Source organism: Octopus bimaculoides, chromosome 16, assembly GCF_001194135.2.
Source record: "Octopus bimaculoides isolate UCB-OBI-ISO-001 chromosome 16, ASM119413v2, whole genome shotgun sequence".
Classification (NCBI taxonomy): Eukaryota; Metazoa; Mollusca; class Cephalopoda; order Octopoda; family Octopodidae; genus Octopus; species Octopus bimaculoides.
In genome coordinates this window covers 27,577,143-27,598,080 of record NC_068996.1, presented here as the reverse complement: position 1 = coordinate 27,598,080, position 20,938 = coordinate 27,577,143, and the positions used below count along the sequence as shown (strand labels likewise).

General features: G+C 37.2%; 1 protein-coding gene across 2 annotated transcripts in view; it reads left to right on the top strand.

The window, feature by feature from the left end:
• The window catches only part of LOC106882171 (uncharacterized), a 140,101-nt gene extending 123,831 nt beyond the window's left edge, over positions 1-16,270 (top strand). For both annotated transcript variants that reach the window (XM_014932757.2, XM_014932756.2), the window contains exons 15-19: positions 1,033-1,084; positions 5,098-5,290; positions 9,297-9,417; positions 14,444-14,534; positions 16,163-16,270. In XM_014932757.2, the coding sequence (XP_014788243.1) occupies positions 1,033-1,084; positions 5,098-5,290; positions 9,297-9,417; positions 14,444-14,534; positions 16,163-16,237 (532 nt within the window). In that variant the 3' untranslated portion in view covers positions 16,238-16,270. The remainder of the gene's footprint in view (positions 1-1,032; positions 1,085-5,097; positions 5,291-9,296; positions 9,418-14,443; positions 14,535-16,162) is intronic.
• The last annotated feature ends 4,668 nt before the right edge of the window (positions 16,271-20,938 follow it).

The window sequence follows — 20,938 nt, the reverse complement described above, 5'->3', positions numbered from 1 at the left end:
TGCAGCTTTAAAGCTACAATTATGCTGGGGCATCAATCTATCCTAGCCCTTTTTAAAGTTGGTTAGGTGAGATTTGAGTAAGAATAAGCTGCTGTTTCTAGAAAGTCAAGTAACCTATGTCTTGACTGAGAGAACAGTTGATCAAAGGCATTCCATCCATAATCACCAAAATAGTCAGATGTTAAATTGTGTTTTTAGAAAATTAGATTGAATGCCTCACACTATTTATTTAATTCTGTGAGTTCAAATCTCGCTGAGATTAACTTTGCCTTCTATCCTTTTAGAGTTGATAAAAGTGTACAAATCTAGGGTGGTAGATTTGTAGAACTGTCAGAGGGTCAGGAAAAAAAGATCTGACCTTTTGTGTTCTGGTGTCAATCTCTGTAATAACACTGACACCTTGTGTAAACATCAATGGTATAGTAAAGGGAGACTTGCATAAAAGAACAATAGCCAGTCTTCCTCAAAAAATCTTGCTCAGGACTACATACACATGTGTAGTCACATAGTCAACATTGATTGGAAGACCCTCTCAACTACTTTCTATAAAGATGTTAGTGTGTGATTTGGCTGCTATTTCCTGCAAATCATTTGACTACATAGATTCTCCCTTGTTAGCTTGTAGTATGCAATGTTATTCCAATTAGTGTCACTCATTAGTGGTAAACAAATTGTGACATATTCTGCCATGCTGGAGTACTTCTAGGTTATCATTAAACAAGTTAACCCCAGTCTTTGTCTATAAGTCTGTTGGTCTCTATGGCTAAACCACTAAGTTACAGAACACAAACAAACACTAGTTGCCAAGAAGTAGTGGGTGGGGGGAACAAACACCACGCATACACACTAATACACACACACACACACACACACACATTTACATCTGCCAAATTCACTCTCAAGTCATTGCCCAGGTGCCTCACAGTAGGGCTGAACTTGAAACCATGTGGTTGAGAAGTTCACTTCTTAACCTCACACCCATTCCTGTGTCTTCAATATTTAATTCATATTTATGTTTTATTTGATTTTCAGTTCACCTGTGCTGAAGCTATTTTCGTTCCTCTATCCAAAAGATGAACTTAAAGTAAGTTATAATTTCAAAATTTATCCCTTTCCCCTATTGTTTATATCCACTTTCTTCCTTCCTTCCTCCCCTCTCTCTCTCTCTTTCTCTCTCCCCCTCACTCCCTCTATTTCCCTTCCACTCACTCATTGACTTAATGCCACAAACCCAACTCAGGGCTCTCTCATGCTGAGTTCACTCTGCTGCAAGTATTCAGACTAGGACTTTGATACAAGAGTATTAAGAGATTTGTTTAGCCAATCTCAAATGACCTACAAAAGAAAAAAGAAAAAGAAAAAAGGTAAAAATATCATAGGTGTTGCTTTTCCTGCTTTGAATAAATCTCTGCATCCTTAAAAAATTCCATGCTTCCAGAAAATTTCCAACACTACTCCTGACATGCCTGTGCACCCTTTGTTCTTTATGACTCTTTTACTGTTCACTTTTCTGACTCTTTTTTGTGTTTTTCATCCTGTGTACTGTGCATTTACTTCAAGCTATCATTGTTTTTCTTTATTTGATTTACTGCTGCCATCTGTCTTCTTTTTTTGTACCCTTTTCCAACAAGTTGCAGTGCAGCTGAGCACTGCATACTATTAATTCATTATTTTATTATTATTATTATTCTTTCTTATTTTTTCTGACCAGGCTCCTGTGGTTTTATGGGTTTTTCTACGTGTAACCTTTCCTTTTTCGAAGCACCTCCCCCTTTGGGAGTTCTATTTATTTATTTATTTATTTATTTATCTATTTATTTGTTATATCTTTCTCCGTTTTCTTCCTCTGTTTAGACGAACTTTCCTACCTTTTCGGACAAAACCTTTTGTAACCTTCGTCCTGTCTTTGTCCTTACATGTTTTTAATTGATATTAGCCCTTGAGGCCAATAAAACGAATTAATTATCATTATTATTATTATTATTATTTTTATTATTATTATTATAAAAAATAGTTGTGTGGTTTTACTCTACATTAATATATACGAATCAGTCATGTATTTGGTGGAAGGGGAAATGAGAAATTCATTGGACATCGCTGGGAACTTTTACTTGTTTCAGTTATTATACTGTGGCTAGACTGGGGCACTTCTTTGAAGAACTTTTAGTCAAATGAATCAAGCCTAGTACTTATTTTCTTAAAGTCTGGTATTTATTCTATTGGTCTCATTTGCCAAACTGCTAAGTTACAAGGACATAAACACACCAACACCAGTTGTCAAGCAGTGGTGGTAGTGGTAGTGGGACAAACACAGACACAAAGATACACATATATAGATATGTCTATACATATATATGATGAGCTGCTTTCAGTTTCCATCTATCAAATCCACTCACAAAGCTTCTAGCTACTATATAACTCATGTGATGTGGCTGGGTAATGAATGCTGGATAAAAAATATTCTATTTGATGGCAGTGGAAAGAGTTTAAAGAAAAAGAAAAAGATTAAAGATGACAAGCTAAAGTGTGTAGCTCAAATTTGGGATTAAATGTTATGATACACTGCATGGGTAAGATGCATTTGTGCTAGTACTCCATACTAGCATGAAAACAAAACATTAAAACAACAACGACAATGATGACGATGATGACAGTGGTGGTAGCAGCAGTTGATACACTTTATTTGTAACAAAAATGCCAAAAAGCAATTGTTTCAGTACCCTTGTTGCTGTTGATGTGGTATTTCACTTCACAAGCAAGGTAGCACTGCATATCTTGAATATGTGCAGGGTTTTCTTTAGCTTTTGTTGGTAACTATTGTATTTAATAATATATTTCCTGCATAATGTTTATATCCTGGTATTTTAGTTATTACCATCCATCATCATTGCCATCACCATCACCACCAAAGCCACCAACACCACTGTCATTGTCAATAACATTACCACCGTCATTGTCAATAACATTACCATCATTATTGTTATTGTTATTATCATCAGCATCATTATCATTGTCATTATTCTTCTCATCAGCGTCGTCGTTGTCGTCATCATCATCATCATCATCATCATCATTATGATAAATGAGAAGATGGTGCACTCACATTAATTATTAGTGTGTCAGACAGAATGCTTAGTGGCAGTTCTTCTAGCTCTTTATGATTTGAGTTCAATCCCACTGATGTCAGCTTTGTCTTTCATTCTTTCCAAAGTCAATGATATAAAGTATTAGTCAAGGACTGGGGGCCAATGTAATCAGCTCATTCTCTTCCCCTAAAATTGCTGACCTTTGAAATCATTATTATTGAATGAGAGAGCAGTGCATGCCACCAAAGTGACACTGGAGTAAAACATACGAAGCCCAGTATATCCATCATGACTACCCGTCTGATAAGAGTATACCAGATGCATGCATCACGACCATATGTGCATGATATGGTGATCTTATATCAAGATAAATAGCGCATGACCTTGTAGGTGGGTCCCAGTTAGAATTTTCTCCAGGTCGAGTAGCCCATCCTGCTCAAAAGGTCCTTGAATAAGGATTGTTTAAGGATGATGAACAAAGCACCCATGTTACCAGAGGTGAATTATTTCAATCCCCCAAAGAATTCCTCTCGACACATGGCTATGATGCTACCCCTGTAATTCTGCTCGTGATCAGAGATGCACATATTGTCAGCTACTAAGGAACATGTTCAACTGGTTAAGGTCAAACAACTGACTAGAAAATCTGTGGTATTGAGCAGAATATTTGCTATCACTCATCTTTTACACTAAGGCAAAACATCATCATCATTGTTGTTTAACATCCGCTTTCCATGCTGGCATGGGTTGGACGGTTTGACTGAGAACTGGCAAGTCAGAAGGTTGTACCAGACTCCAATCTGATCTGGTAAAGTTTACCCTTCCAAATGTCAACCACTCCGAGAGTGTAGTGGGTGTTTTTTATGCGCCACCAACACGAGGGCCAGTTAGGCAGTACTGGCATCGACCACACTTGAATGGTGCTTTTTACGTGCCTCCAGCATGGGAGCCAGTCAGCAGCACAGGCATCCACTACGCTTGAATGGTGCTTTTTATGTGCCTCCAGCATGGGAGCCAGTCAGCAGCACAGGCATCGACCACGCTTGAATGGTGCTTTTTACATGCCTCCAGCATGGGAGTCAGTCAGCAGCACAGGCATCCACTACGCTTGAATGATGCTTTTTATGTGCCTCCAGCATGGGAGCCAGTCAGCAGCACAGGCATCGACCACGCTTAAATGGTGCTTTTTACGTGCCTCTGGCATGGGACCAGTCAGGCAGCACTGGCATCAACCATGCTTGAATGGTGATTTTTATGTGCCACCGGCACAAGTACCAGTCAGGCAGTACTGGAATTGGCCATGACAATGACTTCACTTGACTCAACAGGTCTTTGCAAGCACAGTTTATTGCCCAATGATTGAAGGGTACCATGATAACACTTCCAATTAGTTAAGATCGAGATCCATGAGAGCCACAGCCTGGTACTGTATCAGGGCATTGAGAGCCACTGCCTGTAGCAGCAGGGCATGGTATTGCATCAGAATTAGAGCTCAAAAGACTCGGAGAAGTAAAACAATCTGGAAAAGAAGACTATGGAAGCTCAAAGACCCAGGGAACAGACAAAAATTTAGAGATTTACTAATGGAAGTTTCTGATGAAAGAGAGGAAGAGTTGAGGACATATAACTTAGAGGTCGACTTTGTCTTTCATCCTTTTGAGGTCAATAAATTAAGTACCAGTGAAACACTAGGGTTGATGAAATCGACTTATCCTCCTACCCCAAAATTGCTGCCCATTATTATTATTTTTATTATTATTATTATTATAGCAGTGAACTGGCAGAATCGTTAGCACCCTGGGCAAAATGCTTTGTGGTATTTTAATCTGCCATTATGTTCTGAGTTCAAATTCCGCAGAGGTTGACTTTGCTTTTCATTCTTTCGAGGTCGATGTAATTGACTTAATCCCTTTGTCTGTCCTTGTTTGTCCCCTCTATGTTTAGCTCCCCTGTGGGTAATAAAGAAATAAATTATTATTATTTTTATTATTATTATTGTTGTTATTATTAGGTACAAATTTATATGAATGGTGAACTGAAAGAAAGCTACCAACCTTCTGAATATTCACCAACTTTGAAAGAAAATGTCTCTGAAAGCTCTGCAAACAGTGAAGAGTCTAACTTGCCAACTGGTAATTGTGAATTCTACTTAAAAGATTTGGCCTATACACGCAGCGGGGATAAAGGAAACTCAGCTAATATTGGTAAATATATACTTGTATATTTGGGTTTAATTTTTTAAAACTGTTTGTGTCACTGAATCTGCTAAGAAATAACAGCCAAATCCTCTCAAATTGCATCTTAATATCTTGAATAAGGAAATGATTTTTATTTCTTTTTGGAAATTGATGAAATAACTAAATGCTTATAATTTAAAGAGAATTCATTTAGAAATTAAGAACAATTACCATACAATAAAAATACAACAAAGTTGATGACACTGCAATGCAATAAGAAAAAAGAGAATAGAAATAAATAACACTCTACTGCTTTCTATCTGCAACATCTGACAGGCTTACTACAGTGGCAGGAGGTAAAAATTATTGTTACAATTTTATATTAGATAAGATAATGTAGTTCTAGATATTTCAAAAAGACAGTCACAGCTGGAAGAATTCCTTTGATCATAGTTCTGCTTCACCAGACTTGGCCCGTAGATAAACAACTTTGTTTTTTCTTTATGTGTATGTATGTGTGTGTTTCACTCAGCACTTGTCATTAGTTCACACCATAATCCAAACTAGAGCAGTTATCTTTCTTGCAAGTTAGCTACTGTTTTTAATACTTAACTGTTCTCTCAGCGTTCAGATGACAAAATAAACCAATGCAAAACAAATACATCTAATCTCAATTAAAACAATCAAGCAACCATTAAAACATATTAAACTGTTAATGAGGAAATTTAGAGCTTCTCTATATTGTTGCTGTTGTTGTTCAGCTCCACATCAACATTATTCAACAAAATGACTGTCGTGTTTTTTTTTTTTTTTTGCAAATAGTGTATCTTGGATTGCATTATCCAATGTGTCTTTTTTTTTTAAACCATAGGGTAGGCAGTTTAGTCACTATTTCTAGCCAGTTGAACTATCACTACTACTTATTGGTTTCTTCAATGGCTTGAGGTAATCCATGTAGTTACTACATGTAATATATAGAATGACCTCACTTGACCAAACTCTTCCTTGTGGACAGATTAAAACTCCGATGAGAAAATATAGTCATCACAAACATTTGGAACAAGCTGAATATTTAGTTGTGAAGTGATGATGTCTTACTAGTTTACTATCTTACAGTAACAAAAGAAAAATGTACACTCATACACACAAAACACCCAGTTATACCTAGAAGAAATTTTTAAAAAATCAATTATTGAAGGAGAAGTTTAGAAAAACTTATGGAAAAATCAAATATGTCAAAAGTTCTGAAATGTTCTAATCCTGAAGACTGATATTTTAACATTGAACAAAAGATGAATGTCTTTCATTATGGTGAAATGGTTGTATGTTAAGGATATGTATTTATCAGGAGAGATTTTCTGTGACTGTAAAGGTTTATCATTTCCAGTGATCTTCAAGGACCTAGTTGTATATTGTTTATGTTTAGTGGAAATGAATGTGATAGCATTTTCTTGATTTGTGTTTTGATTGTTTCAATATCCTGTTGAGGGAAATAGGATTAGCACAACTTTGTGAGAGGATATCTTGAGCCTGTGTACAAAAATGATTATAATAAAAAGAAAGTCAGACTGTAAGTTTGATGACGATGATGGCTATGTTGATAATTGCTATGATAATGATGGCTGTGTAGTGGTGGTGATGATAACAACGAGGAGATGAAATAAAGTGGGTAGCCAAATATTAATTTTTTTAATATTTGTGTCACCATGACCTATATACGAAAAATGTTGAATATTTCCTCGGTAAATTTTTTAAAACCTTTTTAAAAATCATTTATAAATCATTATCATTTTCCTAATCTTCGTCATCATCATCATCATTATCATTGTCTTCGTCATCATCTTTGCTGCTTTCCATACTAGCATTGCTGGTGTGTTTGCAGAAGAAAATCACAGACTTTGACTGATTTTAATGTTCTTGTTTTGTTTATATATATATATATATATATATATATTTCGTATTTACTTATTAGACTGTGGACATGCTGGGGCACTACCTTTAAGAATTTTTAATCAAATGTATTGACCCCAGTACTTATTTTTAAAGCCTGGTACTTTTCTATCAAGATATTTTGCTGAACCCCTAAGTGACTGGGTTGTACACACACCTGCACTGGTGGTGGACAAACACAGACACGCACTCATAGATATGTATATACATATATACAACAGGCTACTCTCAGTTTCTGTCTACCAGATCCACTCACAAGGCTTTGGTCTGACCAGGCTATAGTAGAAGACATTTGCCCAAGGTGTTATGCAATCGGACTGAACCTGGAACGATGTAGGTGGGAAGCAAACTTCTTACCACACAGCCATATATATATATATATATATATATACACACATACACACACTCACACACACACACACACATATATATATATATATATATATATATATACAATTAAATTATTGCAATTTTCCTGTGACTAATTTTGTCTGGTAAAAATTGTGACTTTTTTTCTCATTTTATTTCTGCATTCTCTTGTCTGTGACCAGTTTTTGAGATCTAACTTCACTATTTCTTCTCAAATCTTCAGTGTTCTGTGGAGCAAACAAACACTTGATGATTTACAGGCATGATCCATTTCTCATCTCCTGAAATATAAGTTTGTGTCATACAGTTCAGTAGTGTAACAAAGGTTCTTACTGCCTGGGAGCGAAGACTTTTCTAGTGTTCATATCCAGAACTCTTTTTGCCTAATAAGCTTGGAAGGCCTGAAGAAATTTGTTGCCTCTTCACAGCCATTTTTAAGGATGACTGACCTTCCTTGCCAACCCTCCTCTTCTACTTTCCTGACTCACACTCTGTTAACTTATGGGTGTACTTCATTATTTTGTTAATCCTATTGTGACTGTATTTGTGACTGTACTAAAATGCATTGCTTCTAAAATGTCTGGCCATGGGAGAAATATTATTTCGCTGGGAAACAAGTGAGGGTCACCAACGGAAAGGGCATCCACCCATAAAAATATACTACCTCAACAAATTCTGTCCAACCCACACAAGTATGAAAAAGTGGATGTTAAATTAACAATAATGAGAAATGAATGACATAGATATAACCAAAGCTTGAGGTTGACCAAAATTGATGACCTGTGTGCCTATGAGAATCCAGTCAGTGCACATTGTAAGAAATTATAGTTGGTTGAAGTCCATTTGTAAGTAACTTAACTTTGTCATGTCAAACAAGACTGATGGTTTGGTTGGTGTCATTTGCTACAACTTACTTTTCCCAAAAGTTCTCAAGGGTGTGAGACTACTGGTACGTGAGACTACTGGTACGTGAGACTACTGGTACGTGAGACTACTGGTACGTGAGACTACTGGTACGTGAGACTACTGGTACGTGAGACTACTGGTACGTGACATGGGAAAGCAAGACTTTGATAGATTTGGCTGTGTGAAAACCATACTTGAGTAACTGGAGCGAGAGATTCACAGTGATGGAGGAAGTGACTGGTGACTGTTTCCTTCATTTTGAGATGTTGGGTGGGTGTGAAGGTGACAGATTGGTTGCTGGCCATCTATCCTTTTTTAGAAAGGATAGATGTTGTAGTTTGGTTATATATGTTGGAATATATCCATGTAGAAAGACAACAAACTGAATAGTTTGTTGAGAATAGAAGCTGTCTATTGAATGCCCTGTTTCAGGTTGGACACTGCCAGAACGGGATTGGTTTATCTTGACAGGCTGAAGTAATAAGAGGAGTTTTGTTTATTATTATCTGTCATAGTTTGGAGTCACTTCCTGTGAAAGACCTCAGTGTTTGTACACCTGACCATCACCACAACCACTGTCACCATCAATACCATGACCACCTCAACTACCAAAACTATCACTACTACTGCAGCTGTTGCTGTTACCATCAAAATGGTGATGATGACGACCACTACCACCACCGTTGACATCATTTTCATAATTGTCATCATCATCATCACTACTACCAGGTTGTTATCTGGTTATTTTCAATTCTACTTCTCTAATCTCAGATATAAAATATAAATCTTTCTTTTTTTTCCTGTTTAGGAGTTATTGCCCGCCATCCTTCATATCTGCCGTACCTAAGAGCTGCACTTACTGAATCTGCTGTAGAAAAATATTTCAGTTCTTTGTTTGAAGATGATGATGATGGGAAAAGAGTAACAAGGTATGTATCGATAGTTATAGATATCATAACTAATAATCCAGCCTTTTTGTTTCACAGAAATGCATTTGTAGATTTCAAATATGTATATTTCACATTGTAAGCCAGTGAGTTGGTAGAATTGTTACCACAGCAGACAAAATGCTTAGCAGAATTTCGTCTAGCTTATAAAGGCGGCGAGCTGGCAGAAACGTTAGCACGCCGGACGAAATGCTTAGCGGTATCTCGTCTGTCTTTACATTCTGATTTCAAATTCCACCGAGGTCGACTTTGCCTTTCATCCTTTCGGAGTCGATAAATTAAATACCAGTTACGCACTGGGGATTGATGTAATCAACTTAATCCCTTTGTCTGTCCTTGTTTGTCCCCTCTATGTTTAACCCGTTGTGGGCAATAAAGAAATAAGAATTTCTTCTAGCTCTTTACATTCTGTGTTCAAATCCTACTGAGTTTAACTTTTATCCTTTCAGGATCAATAAAATAAAGTACCTGTCAAATACTGGGGTTGATGTAATTGACTTTAACCCTCCCCTGAACATTGCTGGCCTTGAAGCCTCCAATGTGCTGTCCTGTTCTCAGTCATTTTACATAGCTTGGAAACCAGATATCTGGTCATATAAGGCATAGAACTCAAGAAAAATTTTAAAAAAATATATTTGGCATTGGGTATGGTATCCAGTAGTAGAAACCATGCTAGAAAGAGCAAGGTATATTCCTTGGCCCAACTAAGAGAGCAGTAACTCCAAGTAAGAACCAACTTGCATTGAAACATGTTCAACACAGCATGTAAAAGCAAGCATAAAATAATAATGACAATATATATGTGTGTGTGTTGATCATATACATACAGGGTATTTGGCTAAATTTGATAGTTTGCTTAAAAGGAAAAGAAAACACAATATCCCATCCAAAAATGAAAAATATCAATTAGATTATGGATGGGAGATGACAGTTTATTCAAATTAGCTGCCCTCACCTCCCACCACAGCCTTCAGGCACCTCCACATCCAGCATGAATCTTTTCCAATATTCAGATGGCTTCCAGTCTTCCATATCAGCTGACATTTTCTCAGCTACAATTCTAATTTTTGTGCTCTCTAGTGCCATCAACATTATTCTCCAATACATCAAGCTGTTCTTGAAAAAAAAGGTGACATTTTTATGTCACCTTTTATGTCATCAACTTTATCCCAAAACACCGTGTGTGTGTGTATTTATTTGATGACTGGCACCTGTGCCAGTGGAGCACTAACAGCACTGTCCGAGCGTGATCATTGCCAGAGCAGCTGTCTGGCTTCTGTGCTAGTGGCCTGTATATAGCACCATTTGAATGTGATCCTTACCAGCGTCACCTTACTGGCACTTGTGCCGGTGGCACGTTAGAAAATCATTTGAGCAAGGTCGAGCGAGGTCGTTATCAGTGCCGCTGGACTGGCTCCTGTGCAGGTGGCACATAAAATACACCATTTCGAGCGTGGCCGTTGCCAGTACCACCTGACTGGCCTTCGTGCCGGTGGCATGTAAAAGCACCCACTACACTCTCGGAGTGGTTGGCGTTATGAAGGGCATCCAGCTGTAGAAACTCTGCCAAATCAGATTGGAGCCTGGTGTAGCCATCTGGTTGACCAGTCCTCAGTCAAATCGTCCAACCCATGCTAGCATGGAAAGCGGACGTTAAATGATGATGATAATGATGATGAAACCATTGGTTGCCTTGTTAACCCACAAATAAAAAAGTATGCATACATAGATACATACATACATGCATATATGTATGTATCTATCATCATCATCATCATTTAACATTCATGTTCCATGCTAGAATGAGTTGGACAGTTTGAGCCCAAGGACTGCATCATGTTTTATTGTCTGCTTTGGCATGGTTTGTATGGCTGGATGCCCATCCTAATGCCAACCACTCTACAGTGTGTATTGGATGCTTTTTTCATGCTACTGGCACTATTAAGGTTTTCACATAGCTTGCTAGTCTACAAATGCAAAGAGCGGGGTACTAGAGATTAAGATATAAGGGAAGAGATTGGGGAAGCACAGTTGTAGAGGAGCTACATGTCTGTTCATGTTTAGGAGAAAGAGTGAGAATGATCTGGTAGTATTTCCAAAGAGATAGGGACAATGAAATGTCCAAGTGGCACCTCAGGTAGGAGTAGTTGTAGTTGGTGAAGGTTTGCAAGACTGTATGGGAGCAAGAGATAAGGGAAAAGGGAGAGAGGAAAGTAGTTTGAAGGTGGAGGGTGCACCAGTTGGGGACACTAGAAGGATGCTAGCAGTGGGGTAGTAATGTTGATATCACTGACAAGGGGGGAAGAGATATGGCATGTTTAGGTAGGCTGCAGAAGCAGAGTAGAAAGCTAGGCGGGTATAGTATGAGGAAACAAGATGGACACTGTAACATGTGGGTGTAGAGAACAATAGCTAACATGTGAGATAGTTCTGGACAGCAAGGGAGAAAAACAGTATTGGGAATGGAGATTGAGCTGCAATGGGGGAGATGGGTGGGGTGGGAGCGATGCAAGGAGGGTATTACTTGATTGAGGTGTTCACACACACACAGAGCACCCAGTACACTCTGTTAAGTGGTTAACATTAGGAAGGACATCCAGCCATAGAAAATATGCCAATTGGAGACACACAGTTGGAATCTGGACAGCTCCCTGTTAGCCAGCTCCATGTCAAATCATCCAGCCCATGCCAGCATGGAGAGCGGATGTTAAATGATGATGACGACGATACATACACAGACACACATACACACAATATATACCCATACAGTGCTTCCAGAAATCAGTTTCACTGCAATGGGTGGATTTTGATGAAAACCTTGCATTGCGAGGTATCCTGGTCTCTTCTCATTTCCTCATATTTATAATATAAATTGGACATGGGGGCGATCATTGTATTCTTTCTTGTCTTGAGGTTCAAAGCCAAACGGCTGGGTGGATTTGCATAAAAAATGGCACACATGTAGAGACGGGTGCATAGATTGGAATGTGGTTTGTATTTTTTTCCTAGCCCCTATACATACTGAGAAAATCACTTAAAACTTTTTCTAATGGAATTCCCGTTTGTTCCGCTATTAAAACAACCAGTTGCTCACACAGCCAGCATATACCATTTCGCTAGCAACAAGGGGAGTACAGGATGATAGTCAGCCAAAACGTTTGCTATGCTGTCTCTCTTCTTTCACCTCTTTGTGGGCTTAATAATCTTAATCATTAGTTACAGTTTCTCATTCAAACTACATAATAGGCAGAATTGTTGGATTAAGACAGTAGGGTGTTTTGAGGGAGATTTGGCTACCAGGTCTAGCTACCATGTAGAGGTCTGAACTTAATTTTCATTCACATTTTTGCATTTGAAAAATTTAACATAATCTTTTCCATAAATCAACTATCATAAACATATACACACGCACAAGCACGCACACACACACACACACACGTCCATTTCATATATCTTTCAATTTCTGCTCTCTGAAAATAAAATTTTTTACGGATACAATTGCATACAAAAATAGGGATTAATGTATAATTTCTTTCTATGTTCATAATTAAATCAATGTTTTAATGATTAGACAGAGGTCCAATAGAATAGCTCTCAGAAATAGACTACGTACAAATTCCTTCTTCACAACTCCTTTCTTCACAACTCCTGAAACTATTTTCTGACAAGGGGGTGGGGTGGAGTCAGGAAATTTTCATACAGCTGGAGGCTCCAATCGAAACAGGGGACCTGAAATGATAAGGTTGAGAAACGCTGTTATAGATTATGCCTAACCAAAAACGATCACAGCCACATCATCCAAACAGATCAGGTGAAACCGAGCTTAGCTGCTAGTATATATATATATCATCATCATCATCATATATATATATATATAATTGAAATTTACAGAAAAGCAAAAGATGAAGACAGGTGTATAAACAACAAGCAGGTGTATTAGTTTGATGCTTGGGAATGTTTCAAGCCTACGCTCTTCAACAGAAAGGAATAAGAGAAAATAAGCAGAGGGATAATAAAAAAAATTGTAGATTTAGTGGTCAATCATGGCGACTGGTTGGAGATAGGTAGTTGGACAGGAGGGCTAGGAAAAAGGGGAGATAATAAAGTACTGGTGATCCAAAAACGAATGTGCGCATGCGTGTGTGTATGTGTGTGCGTTTAGATAGGCGCTGATGCCTTTGACATGTGGATGTGTACATGTGTGTGTCTGTAAAGTGTGGATGTGTGGATATTATGGGTGCTAGGAAGTGGTCAGTGCTAGTGTGGGCAGAGTGGTGTGATGTGGTGTAGTGTAGGGAGTGAGGGTGTGGGTGGGGTAGGGGTGGGATGTGGATGGAGGGGAATATCAATGAAGGGAGAAGGTGGGTAGGAGTGAAGAGAGGAAGTAGGTGTCGGATGAAGAGAGGAGAGGAGGAGAGTTGAGCCCATGTGGGGCAAAGGAGCAAAGTGAGTAAATTCCTGTTCACAGTGAAGGCAAGAGTTTGGATGGCCCCTGTGCAAAGACAATCCAAACACAGACAGCTGTTGTAATGAATGAGCGGTAGAGTGGAAATGGCACAAGGCCAAGGTGTCCTTGCTGAGTCTAATGTCTTGGAGGTGCTCCACAAACAGGTCAGCCAAGTGGCGTCCCGTTTGACCAATGTACAGAGAAAGAAAGAAAGAGCAGGAGATGTAGTAAATGACGTTGCTTGAAGTGCAGGTAAAGGAGTCAGTGATATGATAGCGACAGTGAGTTTATGTATTTGTTTTGCAAGTTTCTTGATATGAAACCATGTGTTGAAACAGATTGTTATATTTGGGGAGGGTCATCTTTTGCCAATTAAACACATACACTATTTATTTGATTTTCACTTTAGTTTCATCCATATTTTTTCTAGGAATAAAAAGTAAAGTGAAGATCAAATAATCAGTGTGTGTGTTTAAATGGCAAAAAATGACCGTTCCCAAGCATAACAATATGTGTGTGTGTGTGTATATATATATATATATGATAACTATATTTTTTTAGGTATGATGTGCCTGGGATAAATGCAATGAATTTTGTTCTTCATAACTGTCTTGGAGGTGGTGGCATTGCATCACTTCGAAGTGATCCTCAGGTACGTTTCTTTTTTTCTTTACTTTATTAACTCTTTCATATCTAACTATTTTTCATGTTGTTATGATGAGATAATTTTATTGTTTCCAAAAATTCGAAAATTGTATTATATTGCTGTAAAAATTATTAGTTTTTCTTAAACAACTAAATACTATTTAGCACCAGATCTATCCTGATCCAGCAAACTTATAATGAAAGTTATTCCGTTGATGATCTTTGCATTTTTTTGCTGTTTTGTTATTTATGTCCAGGTCAACCCTGTTCAATAAAGCCTACATTCTGTGATTACAAGCATCCCAACTATGAACATCTAGTCTTTTTCCAAGTATTATGTATCATGTGGTTTATTGTTTGTTTTCATCATCATCATCATGTTAACTTTTCTATACCTACATAGATCAGACAGAGTTTATTGAGGTAGATTTCCCATAGCCTGATGCCTTTCTTGTAGTTAACTCTTAGCTGTTTCCAAGCAAGGTAATATTTCCTCATAGCCCAGTATGTTTTTGCATACTATTAGAAATGAATAACATTCATTTACGACAATCAGGCGATGTCAAGACAAGGAGACACTCACATACATACATATGTATTTATATATATATATATATATATATATATACACATACACACACATATTTCTCCTCAGAAATACCCCTTATTCAGTCTCACTTTCTCTTTCTTAAATGTGAGTGGCCATGTAGCTCCTCTACAGCAAGAATCTTCTCTACTCCAACATCTTGTTTCATACCTTAACCCCCATCTAACATATAGAAACATCATCCTTTTTCCCTGGATTGTGAGCTGCATGGTGACCTCAATAGTGGCAATGGTACAAGAAAGGCACCAGTCAGGTGGTTAGCCTTTTGAAGGGAATCTTGTTATAGAAACAATGCCAAGGCAGACACTAGAGTATGATGTAGACCTGGACTTGTTAGATCTTTGTCAAACTGCCCCACCCATGCCAGGAAAGGAAGATGGACATTAAACGATGATGATGATGATATATATATATATATATATATATATATATATATATATATATATATATATATATATATATATATATCATCATCATCATCATCGTTTAACGTCCGCTTTCCATGCTGGCATGGGTTGGACGATTTGACTGAGGACTGGTGAAACCGGATGGCAACACCGTACATATATATACATATATATATATATATATACATATATATATATATATATCATGTGTAGGTTATTATGCAAAGTTCTATTTTTCTTTGGTTATGGCTTCCTCATCCTCTTCCTTCCTTCCATGCTTCTCTCCCTCTCTCTTTCACACACACACACACACAAATGCAAATAGGCCATGGCTAGATCTAGTGAAATATGGACTCTGCCAAATATTTGTGTCCAGGTCATAATGATAGCCCTATAACTCAATCAAGAGTTGAGGGTTTGAAGCAAGGTAAGACTAGCATTTTGTGTGGGGTGAAAAGGAACTTACCACTGATGAATTAACTTTGAGATTCATGAAAGAAAATAAATAAAAGTCATTATATATTTGCTTGTGATATAATTAATTGCATAATTAATTAACCTAGTTTCTATGTGCTTGATTTGAAAAGGATTCTGTAAAGTTTGTTTTCTTTTTAATTATAGGGCAAAGCATTGGGTCAACACTTACTAAACTTCAAGATTACCAATGTTCCAGATCTTCTATCAAAAATTTTTTGAAAAATAAGAACAACGAATATAAAGAATTAAAAATGAAGAAATAATTTTTATTGATTTTACAAAATATAATTATATATATATATATATAGCTTGAATACAGTATTTTTACATCATGTTTTGATTTACTGTTTTACTTTTATTGACTTATTTTTCCAATTGCAACTGAAGAAATATGATCGACAGGGTGCATAGCTCAGAGACCAGAGAGTGTCTCTAGGCTGAGCTTCTACTTCACCACAATTCTGCTACCATGAACATGTGATTAGAATGTCACAAGAAAGAATTACAAGATGGATTCTTCAAACCAGGCCAAATGAAAAGAGACCTAAAGGCAGATCAATAACATGATGGTTAGATAATATCCAGTTTCAGTTGGTTATGCTTGGGAATCCACCCAGAAAGTGTAGTAACAGCTGTTGCTTCTAATAGGATACTATCGTCATGACCCTCCCAAGAAGTGGAGTGGAGTCATTTTTAAATAGGTATAAGGAATAGCTTTTCTAAAAAAAAAAAATCAAAGTGACCTTCAAGACTACTTCTTGTTTTGATGTGTGAAGATATGTTGCTTTGTGGTTCGGACATTGGGTTTGCAATTATCAGGCCATGGGTTGAATTCTAAGGCTGGCAGCACATTGTGTCCTTGAGTAAAGCTCTTCATTTCATGTTTCTTTAGTCCACTCAGAGGAAAATTAATGACAGCTAGGGGAGTGGGGTTAACCTTGCAATGGACTGGCATCCCATTTGTCTTGCTCTCTCAGTCACTTAAAAACTTCAGAAGCCAAAATAAGCTCTGGCTTAATAAGCACCTGTAGGCTCGAGAAAGACTGTCATTTGTTTTAATCCTTTTGATATCAACCTGCTGGAGACCACTCCTGGTTCTAAGATACAAACTTCATGTTTTAAAGTGATATAACTTGAGTTCCATGTTAATTTATATTCCAAACCAGCTTAATAATGACAAAGTTATTTTACTAAACTCTTTATTATTTTCAAAATCCCTTGAAACAATGACAGAATATTTCAACAGAAATATAGCAACAAAACAGTTATTGGACTTGGAGTGTGGCAACAAAAGTCAACCCTGTTAAGATTTGAACTCAAAACAGAATTACACCTAAACACTTTATATAAGCAACTATGTCAATTCATCATCTTTTAACATTGTAAAACTATGATTATATGCTCATGTACAACATTTGTAATTTTATCATTGTTACTTTAAGTTCAGTGAAGTTTGTTTCGATGATGTCAAATAAGACTGAAACATGTTAATAGTTGTCTCCCATACTTACCGAAATAATCTCTATATGATAATAGCTAATATACACTGTATAGAGAGAATGGGACAGAGAGTAAAAGAGAGATTCAGAGACAGCTGACATAAGGGGTGCAGGATGAGTGCACATAGCAGGCTTGGTGGCAGGCAATAATAACTTACTGAAAAATACACACTTTTGCAAATGAGAAATTCTTTTAATTCTATTTTAAGGTAATATTTTTCTTTTGAAAATTAGTATTCATTTCGTCATTTGCTTAATTACAGAGAAATTTTATAAAAGTTATATTATAATTAATGTATGCCATATTTCCTGATGTTACCCATGTTAGCAAAAGTGCGAACATAACTGTCTAATGACAGGTAACATTCTACTTGCAGCAATATTAATCAATGACTCATTTTTTTCCCCTTCACTGCCTGATTATTTCCAGTAAACTTTTTTTGTAATGTTTACAAACTTAAGATGTTAACATTAGTCTAACTATTGCTTTTTCATAGAGCTAATAATGTGTTAAATTTTTTGGTGTATCTATCCATAGCTGTGTTCACTTCCTATATACACTACATTGTTTCAGGTTCAATCTCACTACATGGCATCTCCAGTAAGTGTCTGCTACTATACCCTGGGCTGATCAAAGCTTTTTGAGTGGATTAGGTAGCCAGAAATTAAGAGACATTGTATTTCATCAGAAATGTAGCTTAATCATATTTGTATATTACAAAATTACATATAGCATGTTTGTCAAATCACCTCAAACATTTAGTGATGGTTTTCTAAAGACCTAATTAAAATCTTACAGCACTCCTAGATCCCCCTTGTGGGCAACATTTGCGAAACACTGATATTGAAGTTACTTCAATGTGAATATTTTGTGGTGAAACACCTCAAATCTGGGGTAAAGATTTTGATGAGTTCAGTCTAAATATTTGAATCTTCAATTAAAAACATTATATTTCATTTATATCATTCCTTTAGCATTTAAACGGCCCATGTCTGGCTCAAATGTTCTTCCAGTTTTATCTTCAAACTAGCAAGATCCTGCTTCTCACACCTAAACAATCACAGCTTCTAAACCTCAAAGCTATGAAATAATACATGATTAATTGAAACCAATTTGAATAAATAAGCATTATATTTGACAGAATAATCTGAATGCTAAAGGGTTAATGCATAAGACCTCCTAGAAATGTAGATGTCACATTATTATATTCCCTCTTATCCAAAAATATAGATGTTAAGATAGTGAGAAATAATTCTCCCTATAGAAATGCTATTGCATTCATCCCATTTCTACATTTTAACAGTAATTTTATTTGATGTAACAAAATATCCCTTGAAAAAGAAGTTGGGATTGGTGAGGTATTGCCACTGTATTAAAAATCTACTTAAAAACATATGCATGATTGTGTGATAAGAAGCTGTGTCTTGATAACCGGTGTTGGTGTGTTTATATCCCTGTAACTTAGTGGTTTGGCAAAACGATCAATAGAATAAGTACCAAGCTTTAAAAAAAATGTACTGGGGTTGAGTCATTTGACTAAATATTCTTCAAAGCAATGCCCCAGCATGGCCTCAGTCTAATGTTAGTCATCTCTGTTGTACACATCTGATTCTTCTTGTCCCAGTTTATCTCTCAGCTCATTTGTGCCCTGTTTATGGACGTTAACATTATTGCAATTCATACTTCATTTCTTTCCAGTCTTTACACAGTGTTTGTATTCAATGTCCACGTCTTACTACAAAGCCTACACAAGCATCTCACAAATTACCTTTCACTCAAAGTGAGAATTCCCTTGTTGGCAACAGATAGCTCCCTGAAACTTTTCCATCCTATACTTATTCTGGCTATTATGATTTCACAACACCTTCGTCCATAGTTGATTAGGTCACCTAGATGACAGAAACTATCAACTACTTTCTATAGAGCCTCCTGAACATTGGAAAAAAAAATGTTTACTGGTCCTCAGACTGCTAACTACTTATGTACATTTGATATACTAAATCTTATGGTACCACTACACTACTTGGGCACTAGGAGTATATATAAAGTACAACATTATTCCTTTTCTACATACAGTACACAGCCAATTCTCTGATGGTAGCAGGGTCCTTTCTTCTTCCCTGTTTGCTACGTCTTGGAGACATCACAATTCTAAATTTTGTTTCCATGTCTGAAACTTTTACAACTCTACTATAAGCACTATGTCATCAGTATACGAGTTGCTATGGACAGTGACATTAGTCTTAAACTCCTCAATTCTTATTTGGAGAGTTATAATGGGAGGAAAGCTGAGATGCAAGCCTAGAGAAACACATTGAATTCCTCTTTGAACTTATTGCCAACTCTCACTTTGCTCACTGGATTTCTATATGGTTTGCACCATTCTCATGAGCCCTTCATCTACATCTAGTTTTCTTAAAGATCACCAAATTACTGACTATAATAGCCTGTCAAAAACTTTCTGTAGATCAGAAAACAGGAACTCTTTACTGCATCTCACCTGAATTATTCATTTATTAATTACCATCAACATTTAATGCCGGTTTTCCATTGTGGCATGAGTTAGTTTGATTAGAACTGGTTAGCTGCACCAGGCTCTAGTCATCTATTTCAGCTTGGTACCTTTCTTAATGCCAGCCACTTTACAGTATACTGGGTGCACAGGCACCTTCTATGTCACCAGCACTGGCAAAGGCCACAATTCACTTAGCTTGATGTATTTTCTCAAGCACAGCAGATTGCCAGAAGTCTTGGTAACTTGTCATTGTCTCCATGAAGCTCACAACTGAAGATCATATTCTACCACCTTGTCTCACATCTTCCTAGGTTTACCCCTTCCACAGATTCTCTCAAATTGCACTAATACTCTTTCCATTGCTTGGCCTGTCACTTTAATACTTTTTGTAGCTGCTTCTTTTCAGAGCATCTCCTTTGATGTAGCAATATAATCTACAACTACTACAAGGGTGTGGAGGCGCAATGGCCCAGTGGTTAGGGCAGTGGACTCAAGGTTTCGATTCCCAGACCGGGCGTTGTGAGTGTTTATTGAGCGAAAACACCTAAAGCTCCGGCAGGGGATGGTGGCGAACCCTGTTGTACTCTTTCACCACAACTTTCTCCCTGTTTCTGTTGTGCCTGTAATTCAAAGGGTCAGCCTTGTCACACTGTGTCACGCTGAATATCCCCGAGAACTACGTTAAGGGTACACGTGTCTGTGGAGTGCTCAGCCACTTGCACGTTAATTTCACGAGCAGTTGATCGGATCATCTGGAACCCTTGACGTCGTAAGCGACGGAGTGCCAACAACAACAACAACAAGGGCAGTCATCAGTTATGACACTTTCCTATATCATCTGGTTGGCAATGCACCTGACTAGCTTGATGTTTTCCCCATCTATATACCCTTACTGGACTGTACCT